General features: G+C 35.2%; 1 protein-coding gene across 1 annotated transcript in view; it reads left to right on the plus strand.

The window, feature by feature from the left end:
* The window catches only part of LOC110582271 (phospholipid-transporting ATPase ABCA3-like), a 142,530-nt gene that overhangs the window by 15,183 nt on the left and 104,460 nt on the right, over positions 1-22,887 (plus strand). Inside the window, exons 3-10 of the mRNA XM_044915267.1 lie at positions 608-735; positions 2,474-2,621; positions 5,830-6,089; positions 14,000-14,116; positions 14,461-14,578; positions 18,687-18,860; positions 19,562-19,740; positions 21,212-21,346. Coding sequence (XP_044771202.1) covers positions 608-735; positions 2,474-2,621; positions 5,830-6,089; positions 14,000-14,116; positions 14,461-14,578; positions 18,687-18,860; positions 19,562-19,740; positions 21,212-21,346 — 1,259 coding nt within the window. The remainder of the gene's footprint in view (positions 1-607; positions 736-2,473; positions 2,622-5,829; positions 6,090-13,999; positions 14,117-14,460; positions 14,579-18,686; positions 18,861-19,561; positions 19,741-21,211; positions 21,347-22,887) is intronic.

Below are 22,887 nucleotides of genomic sequence, written 5' to 3' on the forward strand. Positions count from 1 at the left end.
TGAAGTTGTTTCATTCTTCAACTTCTGAGTTATTTTTTAATCAGATATTATAGATTCCCGTCTTCTAGGACTTTGAATAGATTGCATGAGTCAATTTTGTTATTTCCTTCCAAGGTGGAAATTTCAAAACACATTGGAAATATCCCTCTTCCTTACCTTATTTCACTGTGCAGTTATTATAATGATTAATTATATTTTAAACTTGTCATAAAACTTTTAAAACTCTTTTTTTTTAAAGATTTTATTTATTTTGAGAGAGAGTGAGAGCACAAGTGGGGGGAGGGTTAGAGGGAGAGGGAAAAGCAGACTCCCCACTGAGCAGGGAGCCTGATGCGGGGCTTGATCCCAGGACCCTGAGCCGAAAGCAGACGCTTAACCAACTGAGCCACCCAGGCACCCAAAACTCTTAAAACTCTTAAAAATTTTTATTCACTCCTAATATCCATTAGTTTGTTATACCAGTGTTTGAGCAGCAATGTTTTGAAATTTATATTTTGATAGTCTTTCATCCATGTAAAGCATTTTCCCATCTTATAGATAGAAAAAGCAGTCAGATAGTTTGCCTTTATGTGGACAACTCACATATTCGATCTTTTTCTCTCTACAGTTCAAGGCTTTTCTTCAGAAAGAGATTTTGAAGACTATGTTAAGCAAGAGAATAACTCTAAAAAAGTGTTGGTTGCTATTATTTTTGACCATGAGTTCCAAAATAGTGATGATCCCCTGCCATTTAAGGTAAGAGATTTTTAATGTAGAAACCTCATAAGTGTACTTCCAGTTTCTGAGGCTTAATGAAGTAGAGGCATAATTATTTCCTTTATTAAGTGAGGAGACTGCAACTTACCCAAAATCATACTGCTTATACATAGTAGAGCAGAGATTTAAATCCACATCTAATTTCTGTGTCTGTGCCTTTATTTAGCCAGAGCTTTATGTTGATGGGGGAAGAATCAAATTTACCACATACTAGGTTTTCTCCTTATAAATCAGAATCATATGAGACGTTGACCTTGACCACTGTATCAGATTATGGCAGCTGTCTCCAGTTCTGTGCATGATGGTGAAGTAAATGCACATTTCCCAGGTCAAGACCTGAGATGTTAAAGCATGTTAAAATACAACATGAAAATGTTCCTCTTTCTTTTGACTGAATCTCATCATTTTTCTCCAAAATCTAAATCTGGAAAATAGTGTTAAGCCTTAGCCAAGCAGAAACAGAATTAGGACATAGGCAGACTCAAGAAAGATTCTGATAACAACTTCCAAGAAGGAGAGACGAGGACTGTGCTTTGAACTTGGTGTCCCTGGTGTTGAGGGAAATAACCAAAGTATGGTACAGATGTATGCATGGAGCTATAATTCTACATTTAAGAAACAGATAGTTGTCAGTGGAATGAAAAAGTAAGGAAAACCACTGGGTTGTAAGTAGAGTTGTAGGTATCTTCCGTTCTGTCCCATCATTCCCTCATTCCTTTCATGTATATAAAATTCCCTCAAGTTACTGATTCAGTGTACGTGATGCTGATGTAGACTCATCAGTGGATACATAGAGTGTGGTCAGAATGTTTTTGGTACAGTTTCAAACTTCACCTTGTACGGTCTCCCAACTGCCCAGGCCACTTGGCTCACTCTTACCCTTAGCATTGCTATGACTCACAGTACAGTGACTCTCCTAACCACACCCATCCCTTTCCTCCTTCATTCTCCTATAAATGCCCTGTACATATTACTATCACTGAATTTACTATAATGTAAATATATATGTTGTCTCAACTAGAATTTGAGCTCCTTGAGGAACAGGTGCTATGTCTTAATCCTTGAACATGCAATAAGTGTCTAAAGCTTTTGTCTTGATAACCGAGTATATTAATATTTACCTAAGTTTATGGTATGTGTCTGCCCCATCTGGTGTTACTGATTTCTCTGGTCTGACCCCTGACTTTAGGCAACTGCTGGACCATTTGCTGTCTTGTAAAGCTACTTAGACCCAGCATGATCTACCTTGAAATTTTTACTTAGTTCTCTAGAATTAGTATTATCTTTTCATTTAATAATGAAATTATGCAGTATTCCACATTTATACTTTCACATTTCTCCTCTGTATTCATGTGGGATTCTTAGGTTATAATCACTTTTAGGAGAGGAAGAGATTTTCCTCTTGGAACACTTGGCTGACATAATGGGAAGAGAAATTAGCAACACCTTTTTGTATGTTTCATTTCAGTATGCATGCCAGCTGTCTATTTTGGGAAAGAGACATTGGCAATTGTGTGCAAGTTGCCACTGTTTGCTTACCACAAACCCACAGTAGCCACACAACAAGTCTGCTCCATTGGCTGATGTTCAGAATCTACTTAGTGCTTGATACTCTGCCTCAGAATCGCACATGTGCAATTTTTCTTTAACTTCCTTTTGTTTCTCATTCTTAATTATTTTTTCATTTACAGATATTGTTTCTTTTTCCTCCTTATAGGTAAAATATTTTCTGCGTTTCAGTAGTTTTCAGAGGAACAAGTATGTGGGTTTTCTCCGAACTGAAGGCTGGGAAACAGGTGTTCTCTTTCCACCTTTTCCTTCTTTGGGACCCAGAAGTGAACGTAACTCAAATGGGGGGCCTCCTGGTGAGCAGATCTTTAGTCATACTTATTTTAATATCCAAGTCATATAGTAAGAGCTATCACATGTTTATACCTACATTTCTTCAATCTTATGATAGAAATTGTTAATTTTTAACTTGTTGTACTGCTGGTGATTTCTTTAAAATTTTCAGTGTCCAAAAACTTGTGTAAAATTTCTGTACGTTGGAACGATGTATTTTCAGCTCAACTCAACTAAACTCTTGGAATTTAAATGGTCAGCTCCTCCCTTTAGCTGTATGACAAAGGCAGGAGCTAGCATCTTTAAGAAAACAGAACAAACAATTATATACTTTAGTGTCCACTGTTCCTTTCACCACAATTTCTGGCATAAGATCCAAAATTATAGGATATGCAAACAAGCAGGAAAATGTTACCCAAAATTAAAAGAGAAAAAGCAGTTAATATAAGTCGACAGATAAACTATATACGGGAATTGGCAGACAAGGAATTTAAAATAATTTTGAGTATTTTGATGTCATGTTGATAGCAAATATTCTCTGATATAATGTGATGAAGAGGGCATTTTACCTCTGTAAAACTTTTAACTCTATTAGTGAAAAAACATCATGCAAATCCAAACTACAGAACATTCTCCAAAATACATGCCCAGTATTCTCAAAAACTCTCAAGGTTGTGAAAAACAAGAAAGGATAATAACGTTTCATAGATCAGAGGAGACTATGGAGACATGACAACTAAATGCAATGTAGTATCCTAGGTGGGAATAGAAAAAAAATGACACTGGGGAAAAACTGGTGAAATCCAAACAAAGTTTGTATAAATTAGAAATTGTTTTGTGCCAATATTAATTTCTTAGTTTTGACAAATGTACCATGGTGATATAAGATGTCATATTCGGGAAGCTGGGTGCAGGGTATAAGTAATATTTCTCAATTTTTTTCATTATTGCCCTTCTAGGGAATCCTTTGGACATATTTTCCCTAAGTGTGTTCCCCTTGTGAAATTTTAATACCACAGATATACTACAGATCTGTTTTATGTGCTATGGCTTGAAGCTCTATAACTCTGTTGAGAATGCATGGTATTTAGGAATGCATGGTATGTAGTCTTTCTGTAAGACTACATTTTTTTTCCAAAATAAAAAAGTATATTTAAAAAACTCTCCAAGCCAAAGTAGCAATAAAAGTGAAAAAAATGAAATTTCTGAATCTGATAAAATACATGTGTAAGAAATTTGTATCATCCTAGTGAAATATTGAACATTTCTCCTCTAATAATCAGGAACAAAGTAAAGATGTTTGCTCTCATCAGTTCTCTTCAGCAGTTTACTGGAAGTCCTAGCTTGTATCAGAAAAAGGCAATGAAATAAAAGGTATAGATTTTGGAAAGGAAGGAGTGAAATTATCTTTATGTGAAGTTGACAGAATCATGTTATGTAGGTGATTGTGAAGAGATCCACAAGAAAGTACTACATATAATGTATTAATTGAGCAAATACCCAAGATAGACAGTATATGATAATAAATTATAAATCTACACCAAAACCAATAAAACATTCCTGAGAGAAAACTTTAAACAAATGATGAGATACCTAAATTTCATTGCTTGGGTGACTCAAAATTGTTAGGATGTAGCTTTTCCCTAAGTTGATCTATAATGGCAATATAATGACAGTCAGAATCCCAGCAGTCTTTTTGGAAAAATAATAGCAAGCTTATTCTAAAAAATATATGGAAATACAAAGGGTCTAGATTAGTTTTTTAAAAATCTTGAAAAGGGGGGCGCCTGGGTGGCTCAGTCGTTAAGCGTCTGCCTTCGGCTCAGGTCATGATCCCAGAGTCCTGGGATCGAGCCCCGCATCGGGCTCCCTGCTCGGTGGGAAGCCTGCTTCTCCCTCTCCCACTCCCCCTGCTTGTGTTCCCTCTCTCGCTGTGTCTCTGTCAAATAAATAAATAAAATCTTAAAAAAAAAAAAATCTTGAAAAGGAATGTCAATGTTAAAGGACATTCAAGACTTATTATAAATCTATATAATTAAGACATTGCCGTATAGGTTTAAGGATGAACAAATACATATAAAAAGAATGAGGTGTCTGGAAATAGACTCATATACATATAGTCATTTAATTTTTCCATGAAGGCACCAGTATAATTGACTGGGAAAAGGAAATCTTTTGAACAAATTGTGATGGAATAACATGGTATGTGGATGGAAAGGATGAATCTTGATCACTAATCCATATCTACACATAATTAGTTAAATAACATGATGATCATAAACCTAAATATAAAAACTAAAATCATAAAGCTTCCACAACAAAATTTATGAGAATATCTTCATGAATTTGGGGCCAGCAGTGATTCATTAAGACAGAAAAGGTATTATTATAAAAGAAAAAAATTGACAAATTGAACTTCATTAAAATTGATTATTCCAGCCTGTGTGAAAGACCCTATTAAAACAGTAAGGCAAGATCCAGAGGGGAGAAAATGTGACACAGATTCACACTGAAAATCTATAAAGAACTTTTATAGATGAACAGAAAATTCAGTTTTTAGATGTCATGGCATTGCCAAATTTTAATAAAAGTTTTTAAGTGTTTGCTCATTTTTATACTAAACTTATATAACAGTAAGAAGCTATTTGCATATTGCCACAGATCCAAGGACCACACACTGAGTAGCTCTGCTTTAGTGGACATCAGTTCATATAACTCACTCAGATCTACAAATATAGAGAACAAACTGATGATTGCCAGAGAGGAGGAAGGGATGGGCAAAATGGGTGAAGGGGAATGGGAGATACAGGCTTCCAGTTAAGGAATAAATAAGTCATGGGAATAAAAGGCACAGCATAAGGAATATAGTTAATGATACTGTAATAGCACTGTATGCTGACAGATGGTATCTACACTTGTGGTGAGCACAACATAATGTATAAATCATGACATTGTACACCTGAAATGTTGAATCACGACATTGTACACCTGAAACTAATGTAACCTTGTGCATCAACCATACTCAAGTAAATAAAAATCTAAATAATAAAAAAGTATTTATTATGTATTTGCGTGGGGATACCATAATAGCTGTGAAATTTAGACTATAACAAGAGCCTCTTTACAATAATTAACTTTGTTGGTTTTGACATACCTTTAGTTACCTTTTCCTTTGTTCATTTCAGCTATTTCTTGTCTGTTGTACTTAGCAATCCTTGTTTTCTCATTTAGGGTACATCACTGAAGGATTCCTGGTTATGCAGCATGCCTTGGATCAGGCCATCATGAAATATTTTAACCACACAGCAACACAAAAGCTATTTCAAGATGTCACTGTCTTTGTTCAGAGATTTCCATATCCAGAATATTCTCGTGATTACTTCTTTACCTTTTTTGGTATTTTCATTCCTTTAGTAATCTTATTTATCTTCTCTATGAATCATCTTACCCTCATTCAGTCTATTATGTGGGAAAAAGAAAAGCGATTGAAGGTAACTCTAGTTTTCTTGAGGTAAATAGAGCTTCTGTAGAAAAATTTGGGTCTGTAGCATAAATTTCTGTGGAGGCTGGATTATTTCTACCCACTCAGCACTGGTAGATGGTCTTGTTTCAGTGGCAGCCAGAAAGTGAACACTTATTTCTCTTGGCAATTTTCTAGAATTTTGTTTTTATTGTAATTCTTTAGTTTTATTTCTAGAAGACTGCTTCACAAGATTATTACAAATAGAATTTAAATGCCAAATGCTCTAAAATCTCTCTGGAATAGGTGGGTTGCAAAGAATTAATCATCTGGGCTTGTGGAACTGTCTTGTTGAATTTAGATACAAGTAAATTTCAAGATTCTATGATTCTATAATTAGTTTTTCTAAGTTTTTTTTCTAAATGACCACTTATAGTCCCCTTCAGAATTTCTGTGTCTCGGTAGAGACCATGTTGTGTTATGGCCAGAGGCTTTGCAGTTCAAAAATACAGTCATTTAACCAATTATTAATTTATAATTCATATATAATTATTAATATATAATATATAATAATTAATATGTAATTATTATGTATTTAACATATATAATATATATTATAACATATCCTATAAATAGGGAGAGATGATTTATATAATTATATATATAATTGATTTATTTTCTAATTTGTTTCAGGAACTCTGATAAATCATAGATTTGAATCCTATCCCTATTATTTATTGACTCTGACATAGTCATATAACTTTTCTAGCCTTTTTTCTCAGATATAAATTAAGTATAATAGTAATAACTAACTTGGAAGGCTGTCATGATATTAAGCTAGATATTATGTGAAAAATTATCACTATCAAATCACCTGGACCTGCTGTTGTATGTTGTAAAGGAGGAAACAGGTGTTGAGTGTTTGGTACATTGTCAGGCACCTAGTGGGTGCTCCATAGCTGTTAGATGTGGCTGTTAACATCAGTTGTCTCTCCATTTCATTTATCCTCGTGTAATCTTGAATCATGTCATTTTTCTCTTTCCTTTCTTAGTGGCCACACCACTTCACACATCAGCCTCATGTTGTTTCTCACCACCTACCTCTTCTCACTCAGGGCTCTTCGCACACATCTCCTCACCCCTCAGCTCTCCTCTGAATCTACCTTGCACATTGTTGCCAGGGTAATTGTCCTGTAACACAGATGGCTAGAAATAAATTTTAAGGCTGTATTTATCTTTGTTCTCTGCTGAATAAATTCCACTTAAGCATATGCATTTTCTAATATTTGGCCCCTGCCTATTCCTCATTTTGTTATCGTTGTTGTTTATGGATACAATTTAAATACCAAATGCCCTCCAACATCTCTGGAATAAGGAGAGTACAAAGATATAATCTACTGGATTTGTGGAGTTGTGTCTAGATGAATTTAGATACAAATCAATTCCAAGATTCTATGATTCTGTGATTTAAGAAGGAATTTTTATGGAAGTATTGTTGACACACAGTGTTACATCAGTTTCAGCTGTACAGCATAGTGATTGGACGAGTTTGCCCATTATGCTCTGCTCAGCACAGGGGTAACTACGGTCTATCAATGTGCAACACTATTACAATACCTCTAACTATATTCCTTATGCTGTACCACTCATTCCCATTACTTAGTCATTCCATAACTGGAAGCCTGTACCTCCCACTCCCCTTCACCCTTTTGCCCATTTCCCCTCTCCCTTCTCTGGCAACTATGAGTGTGTTCTCTGTATTTATAGATATGTCTTTGTTTTTTTTTTCATTTGTTTGTTGTCCATCTATAGATGAATGAATAAAGAAGATGTTGTATATAGATACAATGGAATATTACTCAGCCATAAAAAATGAGATCTCATCATTTGCAACAGCATGGATGGACCTAGAGGGATTATGCTAAGTGAAATAAGTCAGAGAAAAGACAAATACCATATGATTTCACTTATATGTAGAATCTAAAAAAAAAAAGAAAAAACATATTGTAATTTTTTAACCAATTTCTGATTGCTGAAAAAAAAGTTTTAAATGACCTCCTGTAGTCCCCTCCAGAATTGTGTTTCACTGAGAGTGAAAAAAACATAGATACCTTTCCTTCCAGCCAAAACAAATGACTTTTTTTTGAAATTTCCTTTATGTTTATGTTTCCTCTGACTGTAATGCTTTCCTCTTTTCTGATTGGTGAACACACAGTTAACTTACTTGTCTCAGGTGTTGTAGCTGCCATCTCCTTGTTGATTATCTCTCTTTAATTCTCAATTATAATTTAACACTTTTTTTGAGTCCCCAGAACGTGATACACAAACATCAACATTATGACTTATGTTACTTATATTTCATTTGTTTTTTTATATTTTTTTCTTATTAAGTTCAATTAGCCAACATATAGTACATCAGTTTTTGATGTAATGTTCAGTGATTCATTAGTTGCATATAACAACCAGTGCTCATCAGATCATGGGCCCTCCTTAATGCCCATCACCCAGTTATCCCATCCCCCACCCTTCTGCAACCATCAATTTGTTTCCCAGAGTCCAGAGTCTCTCATGGTATGTCTCCCTCTCTGATTACTTCCCATTCAGTTTCCCTTCCCTTCCCCTATGGCCCTCTGCACTATTCCTTATATTCCACATGTTAGTGAAACCATATGATAATTGTCTTTCTCTGCTTGGCTTATTTCACTTAGCATAATCACCTCCAGTTCCATCCATGTCGATGCAAATGGTAGATATTCATCTTTCTGATGGCTGATGTCCATTGTATATATGAACCACATCTTTATCCATCCATTTGTTGGAGGGCATCTTGGCTCCTTCCACAGTTTGGCTATTGTGGACATTGCTGTTATGAACATTGGGGAGCATGTGCCCCTTCTGTTCATTACATCTGTATCTTTGGGGTAAATACCCAGTAGTGCAATTGCTGGGTCATAGGGTAGCTCTATTTTTAACATCTTGAGGAACCTCCATACTGTTTTCCAAAGTGGCTGTACCAACTTGCATTCCCACCAGCAGTGTAAGAGGGTTCCCCTTCTCCACAACCTCTCCAACATTTGTTGTTTCCTGCCTTACTAATTTTTGCCATTCTAACTGGTGTAAGGTGGTATCTTATTGTGGTTTTGATTTGCACTTCCCTGACAGCAAGTAATGTGGAGCATTTTTCATGTGTCTGTTAGCCATTTGTATGTCTTCTTTGGAGAAGTGTCTGTTCATGTCTTCTGCCCATTTTTTGACTGGGTTATTTGTTTTTCAGGTGTTGAGTTTGAGAAGTTCTTTATAGATCTTGGATATCAGCCCTTTATCTGTTATGTCATTTGCAAATATCTTCTCCCATTCTGTAGGTTGCCTCTTTGTTTTATTGACTGTTTCCTTTGCTGTGCAGAAGCTTTTTATCTTGATGAAGTCCCAAAAGTTCATTTTTTTCTTTTGGTTCCCTTGCCTTTAGAGATGTGTCTTGGAAGAAGTTGCTGTGGCCAAGGTCCAAGAGGTTGCTGTCTATGTTCTCTAGGATTTTGATGGATTCCTGTCTCACATTGAGGTCTTTCATCCATTTTGAGTTTATCTTTGTGTATGGTGTAAGAGAATTGTCCAATTTCATTCTTCTGGACTTGGCTGTCCAGTTTTCCCAGCACCATTTATTGAAGAGACTGTCTTTTTTCCATTGCATGTTCTTTCCTGCTTTGTCAAAGATTGGTTGACCATAGAGTTGAGGGTCCATTTCTGAGCTCTCTATTCTGTTCCATTTATCCATGTGTCTGTTTTTGTGCCAGAACCATACTGTCTTGATGATTACAGCTTTGTAATTGAGCTTGAAGTCCGGAATTGTGATGCCTCCAGCTTTGGTTTTCTTTTCCATCATTCCCCCAGCAATTTGGGGTCTTTTCTGGTTCCATACAAATTTTAGGATTGTTCCAACTCTGTGAAAAATGTCGATGTTATTTTGATAGGGATTGCATTGAATGTATAGATTGCTCTGGGCAGCACAGACATTTTAACAATATCTATTCAGCAACGTGGCAGGATACAAAATTAATGCACAGAAATCAGTTGCATTTCTATACACTAACAATGTATCTGAAGAAAGAGAAATTAAGGAATCAATCCCATTTACAATTGCACCAAAAACCATAAGATACCCAGGAATAAACCTAACCAAGGAGGTAAAGAATCTGTACACTAGAAACTACAGAATACTTATATTTCTTTTTTTTAATTTAATTTTATTATGTTAGTCACCATAAAATACATCATTAGTTATTGATGTAGTGATCCACGATTCATTGTTTGCATATAACACCCAGTGCTCCATGCAATACGTGTCCTCCTTAATACCCACCACCAGGCTAACCCATCCTCCCACCCCCCCTCCCCTCTAGAACCCTCAGTTTGTTTCTCAGAGTCCATAGTCTCTCATGGTTCATCTCTCCCTCCGATCCCCCCTTTATATTTCATTTTTAAATTACTTTCATTGAAGTATAACATATGTACACACAGAAAAGTGCACAAATCAGAAGTGTATGTATTTTAATCCATCCAGGGTACTGTAACAAAAATATCATAAACTATATAGCTTATAAAGCAAGAGAAATTTATTTCTCTCAGTTCTGCAACCTGGAAAGTCCAAGAGCAAGGTGCCAGCAGATTCAGAATGTCTGTTGAGAATGCACTCTGTGGTTCATAGATGGCACCTCATTCATTACTGTCTCCTCATGTGACAGAAGAAATGTGAGCTCTCTGGGGTGTCCTTTATAAGGGCACTAATCTGATTCATGAGGGCTTAGCCCTCATCACCTAATATCTCTCAGGGACCCCACCTCAAAGTGCCATCACACTGGGGACAAGGTTTTCTATTTAGGAATTTTGAGGAGACACTAACATTCAAATTATTGTAGTAGAGTTGAATGGGTTATCATGAAGAAAGTATGCCCTTTTTATCGTGACCCCTGTAAGAAATAAAACACTGCCAACACTCTAGAAGATGGCTTGTGTACCCCTCAAAACATTTTCCCCAAAGTATACACCAACCTGATTTCTAATATTATGAGCTAGTTTTGTCTGCCTTGAACTTGATAAATGGAATCATGCACTGTATTATGTTGTGTCTGTGTGGTTCTTTCAGCTAAATATGTAGCTGTTGTTCATTTATATTCATTGAGTTATATGAGTTTTACGATTCCATAATATGACTATCACAATTTATCTATTTTCCTTTAGTGTTGGAGTTTGGTATTATAAGTAATTCTTCTATGAATATTTTATACATTTTTTTTTGCTGAATGTTAGATTATACATATTTAACTTTATTATATAGTGCCAGAGTTTGCCAATAAAATTTTACCAATTTTCACTTCCATTAGCAATGTATGAAAATTCTGTTTGCTCTACATTTCACCAAAATTTTTTCTAATTTTATCTAATTTTCTAATTATTTTTTAATTGTATGGGAGTATATTGGCCTCAAAAATGTAAAGATCTTTCACTTTTCATTGTTTTAATTGTACAAATCTTTCACCTCCTTGGTTAAGTTTACTCCTAAGTATTTTACTCTTTTTTTAAAAGATTTTATTTATTTGAGAGAGAGAGAGAGCATGAGCCAGGGTGAGGGCAGAGGGAGAGGCAGACTCCTTGCTGAGCAGGGAGCCCCATGTGGGACTCGATCCTGGGGACTCGATCCTGGGACTCCTGGATCATGACCTGAGCTGAAGGCAGACGCTTAACTGACTGAGCCACCCAGGCACCCCATATTTTACTCGTTTTGATGCTCTTGTAAGTGGAATTGTTTTCCTAATTTCCATTTTAGATTGTTCATTGGTAGTGTATAGAAGTTCAACTGATTTTTGTGTATTGACTTTGTATTCTCCTACTTTGATGAGTCATTTATTAATTCTTTTTTATGTGTGGAATCTGGTTTGCATGTAAGATTGTCTCATCTGCTTGGATGCCTTATATATACCTAATTTTTTCTGAATTGTCCTTTTCCCATTGTGTATTTTTTACTTTTTTGTCATAAATTAATTGGCCATATATGTGTGAGTTTATCTTTGTGCTCTCTATTCTGTTGCATTGCTCTGTTGTCTGTTTTAATGACAGTACTGTACTGTTTTGATTACTATAGATTTGTAATATAGTTTGAAATCAGGAAGTAGAATGCTTCCAGCTTTTTTCTTCTTTCTGAAGATTGCTTTGCCTATTTGGGGTCTTTTGTGGTTCCTTATAAATTTTAGGATTGTTCTATTTCTGTGAAAAATGACATTGGAATTTTGATGAGGATTGCATTGAATCTGTCTATTGCTTTGGGTAGTATGGACATTTTACCAATATTAATTTTTCCAATCCACAAGCATGGTATATCTGTTTGTTTGTTTGTGTTGTTTTCAGTTTCTTTCTTCAGTATCTTAGAATTTTCAGTGTACAGGTCTTTGAGTTCCTTGGTTAAATTTCTTCCCATGTATCTTATTCTTTTTGATGCATTTGTAAATGGATTGTTTTTTTAATTTCTCTTTCTAATAGTTCTTTATTAGTGAGTAGGAATGCAACAGATTTTCGTATTTTGGTTTTGTATTCTCCAGCTTTACTGACATTGTTGATTAGTTCTAAGAGTTTTTTTTGGTGGAATTGTTAGTGTGTCCTATGTATAATATCATGTCATATGCAAATAATTCTGATTTGCATCCATTCTTTCTTTCTTGCCCAATTGCTGTGGCTAGAACTTCCAATAGTATGTTGAATTAATGGGTTATTAATGGGGTGTCTTTCCTACAGTTAGGTTTCCTTTACTTTCTTTCAACAGTGTTTTAGTTTTCAGTGTAGAAATCTTACACTTTTTTTTTTTTAACATTTATGTATTTATTTTAGAGAGAGCAGTGGGAGGGGCAGGGGGAGATAGAGAATCCTGAAGCAGACTCCCCACTGAGCAGGGAGCTGGATGTGGGGCACAATCCCTAAGGTCCCCAAGATCATGACCTGAGCTGAAACCAAGAGTTGGCCACCCAACAGACTGGGCCACTCAGGCCCCCAGAAATCTTACACTTCTTTTGTTAAAAGTACTTTGTCATTTTTGTTGGTGATTAAAACTTGCTAAGAAAGTCTGGTTGTAGCATTGATTGCTAGGAACCATTTATCCCTATTTCTGTCCGCTGTGCATAATAAAGTGGACCTGTGCCCATTTTTAAGAACTTTGGAAAGTATGCAAATTCCAAAATCCTCACATTCATTCATTTGTCCTTTCAACAAACATTTATTAAACTCTTTGTATGGGCCAGGCAGATACAGATAGGCAAACATAGTCTCTGCCCTAAGAAGAGCTTAAAGCTACAGAATTTAATATTGGTACATCAGTAAAATTCAATAGAAATATTTAAAATAGCCTGTGAAGACTCATACCACTCATTTGAGTCTTCTTATTGGTTTTCTACATTATATGCTTAGCTAAACTTTTTTGATGCTCTTTTGTTAACACTCGAAATAAAATATTTCTTTAAAGAATATAGTTCATAAAGATTATTTCTAAAACTGAATTTTCCCCCTTATTTTTTATCATAGTTTTAGTGTTTGCTTCTATCTTTTATAATTTAATTAAAATATATTTACATTTTTTAATACCTCCTAGAAGGCATAATAAAAAGAAAGGGAATATTAATCTAAGCAGTTTATAGTTTTATTTAAGGGTTTTTATACCTTAAAATATCAGGTAAATTATTGGTGAGATCATCTCTAGGCTTATAAGCATCATAGTACTGCCACACACTAGCTGAATAATTTTAATCAAATCATTGATCTCCTCTTCTATAAATCGGGCATGATAATTCTTATTTAACCAATTTTGATTGTGGTAGAAATAAATTAGATAATCTTTGTGAATGCATTTTATATAACTATATTGTTTTACATGATGTTTGGTTTGTGTTAACTCTCCCACAGGATTATCTGCTCATGATAGGACTCAGTAATTGGATGTTCTGGGCTGCCTATTTCTTCACATACCTCTCTTTGTATTCAGTTATCATCCTTTTGATGTGCATGATTTTCTTTGCCAAGGCAAGTGTCTATTTCACTGTAGTATGCTATAGCTAAACTTCGAGAGGAAAAACATATAACATGGTATGGGCCTAATGGATTCAAGTTGTCAGGAAGTGAACACGTGCCTATTGTTGACTCCAATCTGGAAATTCAGGGGCTGCTTAGTCTCTCAGCAAACTAAACTTTAAGTTTAGATGTGTGGACCTTTTGTAGTTAATGAATTGTTTATTCATCTCCCTGAGGTTTGTCATTAGTTTCACTAGGACTATTAAAATATTTAAAGATGTTTCATTTCTCCTCTCTTGTTTTACTATGATGCCATTTAGAGTATGGCTCAACTGGCTTCCTGATTATTTTATTAGATAGAACCTGTGCCAGTCATCCAGTACAGCGACCCATCTCTTGTCTTCGTCTTTTTGCTGTGTTTTGCCATCGCCACAATATTCTTCAGCTTTATGGTTAGCACGTTCTTCAATAAAGGTGAGTCTAAAACTCCTGGGAAAGATAATTAGTGACTCAGTGGGGATTATATTCGGAGGCTTCTGTGACCTTCATTTGCCATCTCATCTGTGGCCTCTCTTTATATTCTAACTAAAAAGACAAGTATTGTAAGTACATGAAATGATAAGAAAGGGAATGAAGGCAGCAGTGAAAATTAATATATAGTATACATGTGAAAAAAGGATAAAAACGAAAATAAGGTCATATTTGAGGATTCTTTTTTAACCTTTATCTGCTGCTATGCATATGGTATCTATTTAACCATCCAGCAGGAATGGTAATGATTGAGATGGCTTCTGTATATTCTAGTGGAGGGAATAAAGTCTGTCAGTATCTGATGATGATCTGCAGTATGTCAAGAGAAAGAAAACAACAAAATTGCTTGCCTGAAAGAAAGGGTCCATGTACTTCATTAATAGATCTTTATTGTGTGTTTGCTGTGTATTTGAAATAGAGTGTCTGTCCCATAGAGTTGTCCTTGACCTTGTGGACATGCATATCATATGCACAAAAAAATTATTTGATAGGACATGCAGAGAGCAATGAAAATTTATGAACCAGTATACCTAGGAAAAAAGGATTAAAATACTCCCACTTCATATTGAGATAAACCTACGAATAGTTCTTATAGAGGTTAGTTTTTAAACATTTTTGAAAGACTGGAAGATTGGAATGGGAAGTCAAGTCAATGGATGCAAGTATCTAAAAGTCATTCATTGAACTGGCCCGGTATCTAATAAAAAAAGGCAAGCAAAAATTGTTTCCTTGCTTTTTGAGGGCTAACATGCCAATAGCAGTCATGACCAGTAACTCTATTTCATTATATTTTTATTTTTCTCAGTACATTTTCATGAGTATTGTTAGTTAATGGGTCCTTACAAGTCACATGATCACATGTGCAACCTATAAGCAGCCAAAACAAACAAACAAATAAAACCAACCAACCCAGGAGGTAAAGAAAAGTGGTGTGTCAATGTAAGGCAGAATGTGATAATATACCAAAGAGAAAAATGAGATAGTTAGAAAACAGATACTGTCATTTCCTGTTTCTGGAATTATGGCAGACTAGATGTTTAGAACATTTTTGTACGTGTCTTTAGTTTATATGTGTTAGACTTTCACTATGGTACATATGTAGAAAAGGAGTTGCTGGGTCATAGGGTTTGTAAATGGCCAACCTGACTACCTGTGTCCAACACTTCCAAAGTGGTTCTGTGCATTTATAGCCCTACTGGAAGAAGATGAGAATTCCTATTATTCCATACCCCTGCCAAAATTTACTACATCAAACTCTAATTTGTGCCATACTGGAGATATGAAATCCTATCTTATGGTAGTTCAGACCTGCATTTTCTCACTTACTGATGAACCTGAGTGTTACTACTATTAATATGGGTCATGTGTTTCCTTTTCTGTAAAATCTGTTTGTGCATTCTTATCTATTATGATTATTGATTTGCAGGAGTTATTTATATGTTCCTGCTACCTACCTTTTGTTAGTTGCAAATGTGTTGCAAAACTTGTCCCAGTTTGGAGCTCTCAGCTTTTATTTATGGTGTCTTTTAATAGTTACTAATTTTAATGTAATCAATCTTTTCCTTTACCAATCTTTTCCTTCATAGTTTGTGATATTAAATATTTCAGTGAAAAAAATTCTGTACTCCAAAGTCATAAAATTATCTTCCTGTGTTCTTTTGTGTGTGGTATGATGTAGCGAATTGATTGTTCTCCCAAGTGCATAGGCAACGTGATAAACAGTTCACCTTTTCCTCACTACTCTGCAGTACCTGCTCTGCTGTATGTCAAGTTCCCATTCATGTGTGCATTTCTTTGGAGGCAGTCCTTTCACTGAAAGAGAAATTAAGAAAATAACCCCGTTTACACTTGCACCAGAAATAATAAAATGCCTAGGAATAAATTTAACCACAGAGGTGAAGGACCTACATTCTGAAAACTATAAAACATTGATGAAAGAAATTAAAGAGGAGACACCATAGCACATACACTCCCCAATGTCTATCACCCAGCCACCCCATCCCTCCCACCCCCCACCACTCCAGCAACCCTCAGTTTGTTTCCTGAGATTAAGAATTCCTCATATCAGTGAGGTCATATGATACATGTCTTTCTCTGATTGGATATCCTCTTTTTCTGTATCTCTATCTCTCTGGGAATTTCAGTGCAGTATTCTAATTATTTCTTCTTTGAATATCTGCTAGAAGTTGCTGAAAAAGCACTGGGAAGGATTTTAATTATTGATTCAATTTCTTTTATGACCTTAGGCATTCAGGTTTTCTAGTTCTTTCATTTTTGGTAAGTTGTATTTTCTTTAACTTATATTTTTAGTTTTGAAATTTATTGGTGCAGTATCATTAATTTAATATGGTTTCTTATGTTTTTAATGTCTTTGCCAATGGCTGTCATGATATATACTCTTTTACTCCTTATACTGGTAATTTGTGCCTTCTCTTTTTTTTCTTGATCAGTTTCACAACAGGTTAGTTAGCAGTATTAGTCTCTACAGAGAATAAGCTTTTGGCTTTGTTGATCCTCTTACCGTTCCATAAACTTTGTATTTATTGCCATTTTTTAAAACTTGTGATAGTGTATGTTTATTTCTTTTAATAAATAAATTTAAGGCTAGTCATTTCCTTTTTAATACTGGTTTGACTGCATGACACAAATTTTGATAAATAAGCTTTTTCCTGTTGTTACATTAAAATGTTTTATACTTTTCCTTATAATTTTCTTCTTTAATTATTCAAAGATGTGTGTCTTAAATTTCTCAACATATTGGGTTTTCATGGATATCTTCTGGTTATTGATTGCCAGTTTAATATAATTCCTTTGAAATTTGTTAGGATTTACTTTATGACCTAGTCAATGTCCAGTTTTTTAAAAATCGGTATTCCAAATATGTTTGAAAAAAATGTATATTTTGGGGTGCCTGGGTGGCCCAGATGGTTAGGCGTGTGCCTTTGGCTCAGGTCATGATCCCAGGGTCCTGGGATCGAGCCCCACGTCGGGCTTTTCCAAGCTCGGCGGGAAGCCTGCTTCTCCTTCTTCTACTCCCCCTGCTTGTGTTCCTGTTCTCGCTATCTCTCTGTCAAATAAATGAATTAAAAAATCTTTAAAAAAAAAAAAGGTATACTATGAGGTTGTTTGGGATAGTTGACATGTATTTTCATTAGGCCAAGTTTGTTAATTCTGAGAAAGATGGTTAAAATTTCCACTATGATTGTACATTTGTATATTCTAGAACTTCTATTATTTTTTGCATATATATATTTTGATGCTATTTTATCAGGTGTATCTATTATATTGTCTTTGTTATCTTTTATTTGTCCCCTCTCATTCTCTTTATAATTTTAATTTTAAAAAAGAATACACATTGATGAGTATATAAAACATAAGTGTTCTAGGTGGTGAATATGGAATGTAGAGTGAGAGAAAGAGGGAAAGGAAGAATCATTCCTAATAGTGGAATAATACGTTGTACTTTATAATATACCATTTTTATTTAGATGCTGAATTTTAACTCCTGATGATGTTAATTGGTTTATTAACAGGAATTTTCTTTTTAGTGTTTCATCAGAGTCACATTTTTGGAACTTTTCATATTCCAAACCATATATGCTTTTGAGACCAACTTTGTGTTTCTGTTTATTCAAGTATCCTTCTTTTCCCCCAGTATCATGACATAGACTGAATCTCATAGTATCTGGAAATACAATCTAGATATTTTCTGATTATGTCAATAATAGTCAATAATAGTATTTACATTTATAATTTTTATGTAAATTTCCATTAAGAGCTATAATATTTATAGTTACTACATTATAGAATGATAAATTCCAGAAAAAACAGTTACTGAAATGTTTAATTTCAGCCTCTTATGTACTCAAAAAATACTTTTGTGCACCTATAAAGTGCCACTCATTGTATAATGGTAAGCAAATGGTGAACACAACAAATCTCTATTCTCAGTGTGCTTATTTTATTACACTCTTCCAGTAACACAGATATTTGTAGTTTAGGTTTCTGCATGTTGCTTAAATTGACCTTATAATTTCCTTCTTATTTCCAGCACATTTTGCTGTTTCTGTTGGAGGTTTCATTTATTTTGCTACCTACTTTCCACTTGTTACAGTCTCTACAAACTTTGCACAAATGACATTCTCCCAGAAGCTGGCTTCCTGTCTCAGCTCAAATATAGCAATGGGGCTGGGAACTAAATTCCTAGTCACGGCAGAAACGGAGAGTGAGTATTTACCTTATAAATTTGACCATATTCTCATAAGATATTCACAGTTTTAAAATTGATTAATATTGTTAAACTGTCCTTCAAAAAATGATATTACTTCATACCACCACCTGTCGTACATGAGCGCTTCCACATTCTCTCCATAAATTTACTCAAGTCTGTTAGTAGCTTTCCCTGCTCATTTGGAGTTCCTGGCTGCTGTTTAGTGCTAGGACTGGAAGCAAAACAGGTCTGCTTTTAGTGACTTTTAGTCTTCCTTTTTTCATCAGTGCAATATCTACACAAAAATTCTTCTAGTCTTCTCTTCTATAGATAGCATTTATCCCTGCTTTTTAATGATTATGGTTTTCTAAAATTATATTTTCCAGTGAACATTTAGCATGAGGAGGGGCAGAGAAGGAGGAGTCAGTGTCTTAACCCATAGGTTTGCTTATTTTTCTTAAAGTTTATATTCCTGACTTAGTATATTTTGTTTTTGTTTCACTCATAACTGATTGTTTCTGGCATGCTAGGAAGCATCTTACATGATTGCTTGCTCAGATGTCCTAAATTCTAATGGTATAAGAAAGTAACTGACTATAACAGGAATCTCTGTAGAATATTAACACCTTTTTTCTTCACTCTTTAATTATGATGCAGAAGATAACTGTTTTAGTGTCAGTTGGCACCTAAATTAAATGTCAACTGTTATCTCTTAGAAATTGGAATTAAATGGAGTAACATCTTCTCACCACCCAAAATGGAGAACTTTGACTTTGCCCATGTACTGGGAATGTTTTTATTTGATGCTTTCTTATATGGCCTTGTGGCCTGGTATATAGAAGCTGTCTTTCCAGGAGAGTATGGTGTGCCCAAGCCATGGAACTTTTTCTTGCTGGTGAGTTCTAATGCCTCTGTTACTGAGAGAGGCCACAGTCCTTATGAACATATATTGTAATTTCTGTAAAAGCCACCATGAGCTAATTTTGCACTGTCTGTAATTGATCCAATAGTTCAGGTGAAAGAATCATTTTAATGACTCTGCCCATTCATTGGCCTTTTCCTAATACATTTTAAAGCACCCAGTATATATAACCATAAATAATCTGTAGATTATGGCCTGTAACTCCAAACTTTAAAAACTCTGAGTATTCCATCACAGTTACAGGCAAGTATTTCATAAACAATTAAACTCGGGCATAAAGAAATTAATATAGTATGGGTCTTTGGGTGGTAAAAGAAGAGGTTTAGGTATGTCCCCTATCTGGGCACTCACCACCTGTTTTATATCCTTGTTTAGCATAGATGTCTTAGAGTCAGAGCCATAGCATGATGGGAATCATGTATATCTTGCCCTCCTTTTTTTTTTTTTTAATATAATTTTTTTTTAATTTTTTTTTATTCTTATGTTAATCCCCATACATTACATCATTAGTTTTAGATGTAGTGTTCCATGATTCATTGTTTGTGCATAACACCCAGTGCTCCATGCAGAATGTGCCCTCCTCAATACCCATCACCAGGCTAACCCATCCTCCCACTCCCCTCCCCTCTAGAACCCTCAGTTTGTTTTTCAGAGTCCATCGTCTCTCATGGTTTGTCTACCCCTCCGATTTCCCCTGCTTCATTCTTCCCCTCCTGCTACCTTCTTCTTCTTCTTCTTTTTTTTTTTTTCTTAACATATATTGCATTATTTGTTTCAGAGGTACAGATCTAAGATTCAACAGTCTTGCACAATTCACAGCACTTACCAGAGCACATACCCTCCCCAGTGTCTATCACCCAGTCACCCCATCCCTCCCACCCCACCCCCCACTCCAGCAACCCTCAGTTTGTTTCCTGCAATTAAGAATTCCTCATATCAGTGAGATCATATGATACATGTCTTTCTCTGTTTGACTTATTTCACTCAACATAATACCCTCCAGTTCCATCCACGTCGTTGCAAATGGCAAGATCTCATTCCTTTTGATGGCTGCATAATATTCCATTGTGTATATATACCACATCTTCTTTATCCATTCATCTGTCGATGGACATCTTTCTTGCCCTCCTTTTTCAGTCTTGTTTTTATTGGCTTATGTATTGGTAAGAGAAGATATGACAAGGAGTGATACAATCATTTTTGCTATGACCTCATTTTGGAGCAGTTTTCATTTGTTCCTCTTGGACAGTTATGATTTTAATAGAATAGTCTGCTTTTATGCCTTGGGGATTCAAATTAAGCCACTTAGCTCCAAAATTTAATCCCAAGAAATTTTCAGCAATCCATCTCAGTACAAAAGGTAACAGGCTAAAGTATTTTCTATTGCATCATTTTTCAATCCCATTGTAGTGATTTCACTTTTATTCCCCCCCCCCCTTTTTAGCGCTCTCATTGGTTTGGGGAAACACCTGAGGGAAAAAAGGAAACAAGGCAATTTTATGAAACAAATGAAAGCAAGTATTTTGAAGCAGAGCCTACTAATTTGGTGGCAGGTATCCAAATCAAACATTTGTGCAAGGTATTGTTTCACAAATTTTTTTCTTCTTGTTGGGACTGAAATTTAGTTTATAGTTCATTGTAAATGATTATTACTAGAGATACCAAGAAAAAGATCACATACTAATAAAAAGTCGTGGCCATCCTGTTTACTTCCTTTGAGAAAAATTAAAATTTTTCAGTATGTAATAAAAAGTCACACCTTTCTCCTTCCTCCAGAATAGATTCAGGTTTTCTATAAACTATATGGTGTCTTCCACAAATGCCCTCATTTTAAAAAGTAGAGTCTATTGGAGATGAATAATTTGAACATATGAACATTAATTTCTGTTCGCAAATGTTTTGCATTTATCTGTTATGTAATCTCTTCTCTGTCAAGGAATTCATCAAGGGAGGACTTTTGAATCTCTTAATTTATCTGCACCAACTGTAGGCATGTAGTATTCAGGTAACCTATACGTTGGCTGGCATTGCCTCTCAAAGTCTACCTAAGCTTGGTTTGAGCTCCTAACCCCGAGCCTTGGGAAACCCAGAGTCCCCCTGCAAATACAGCTAATTTTGGAGATGTGTATATAACCATCAACAAAACAAAACAGCCTACTGAATGGGAGAAGATATTTGCAAATGATATATCTGCTAAGGGGTTAATACCCAAAATATGTAAAAAAAATTCATACAACCCAACACCAAAAAAAGAAATAATCTGATTTAAAAATGGGCAGAGGACCTGAATAGACATTTTTCCAAAGAAGATGGCCAACAGACACATGAAGAGATGCTCAACATCACTGATCATCAGGGAAATGCAAATCAAAACCACAATGAGATGTCACCTCACACATGTCAGAATGGCTAAAATAAAAAACACAAGAAACAACAGTGTTGGCAAGGATGTGGAGAAAAAGGAACCCTCATGTACTGTTGGTGGGAATGTAAATTGGTACATCCACTGTGGAAAACAGTATGGAGGCTCCTCAAAAAATTAAAAGAATTATCATATGATCCAATAATTCCACTATTGGGTATTTACCCAGGGAAAATGAACACACTAACTCAAAAAGATATATGTACCTCAGTGTTTATTGCAACATTATTTACTATAGCCAAAATGTGGAAGCAACGTAAGTGCCCATCAGTAGATGAATGGATAAGGAAAATGGGTGTGTGTGTGTGTGTGTGTGTATATATAATGGGATATTACACAGTCATAAAAAAGGATGAGATTGTGCCATTTGACACAACATGGGTGGACCTAGAATGTATTATGCTGCATAAAATAAGTCAGACTAAGACAAATATCATGTGATTCCACTGATAAATGGAGGCTAAAAAGTGAATAAACAAGAAGTAGAACCAGAACTGTAAATACAGAGAATTGATGGTTCTAGAGAGCAGCAGGATGGGAGTTTGGGGAAAATGGGTGAAGATGAAAGAAAGAGACAGGCCTCCAGTTATGGCATGAGTAAGTCAGGGGAGTAAAAAGCAGAGCATAAGGAATATAGTCAATGATGTCACAATAGTGATGTAATGGAGCAGATGGTAGCTATACTTGTGGTGAACATA

Source organism: Neomonachus schauinslandi, chromosome 5 (assembly GCF_002201575.2).
Source record: "Neomonachus schauinslandi chromosome 5, ASM220157v2, whole genome shotgun sequence".
NCBI lineage: Eukaryota > Metazoa > Chordata > Mammalia > Carnivora > Phocidae > Neomonachus > Neomonachus schauinslandi.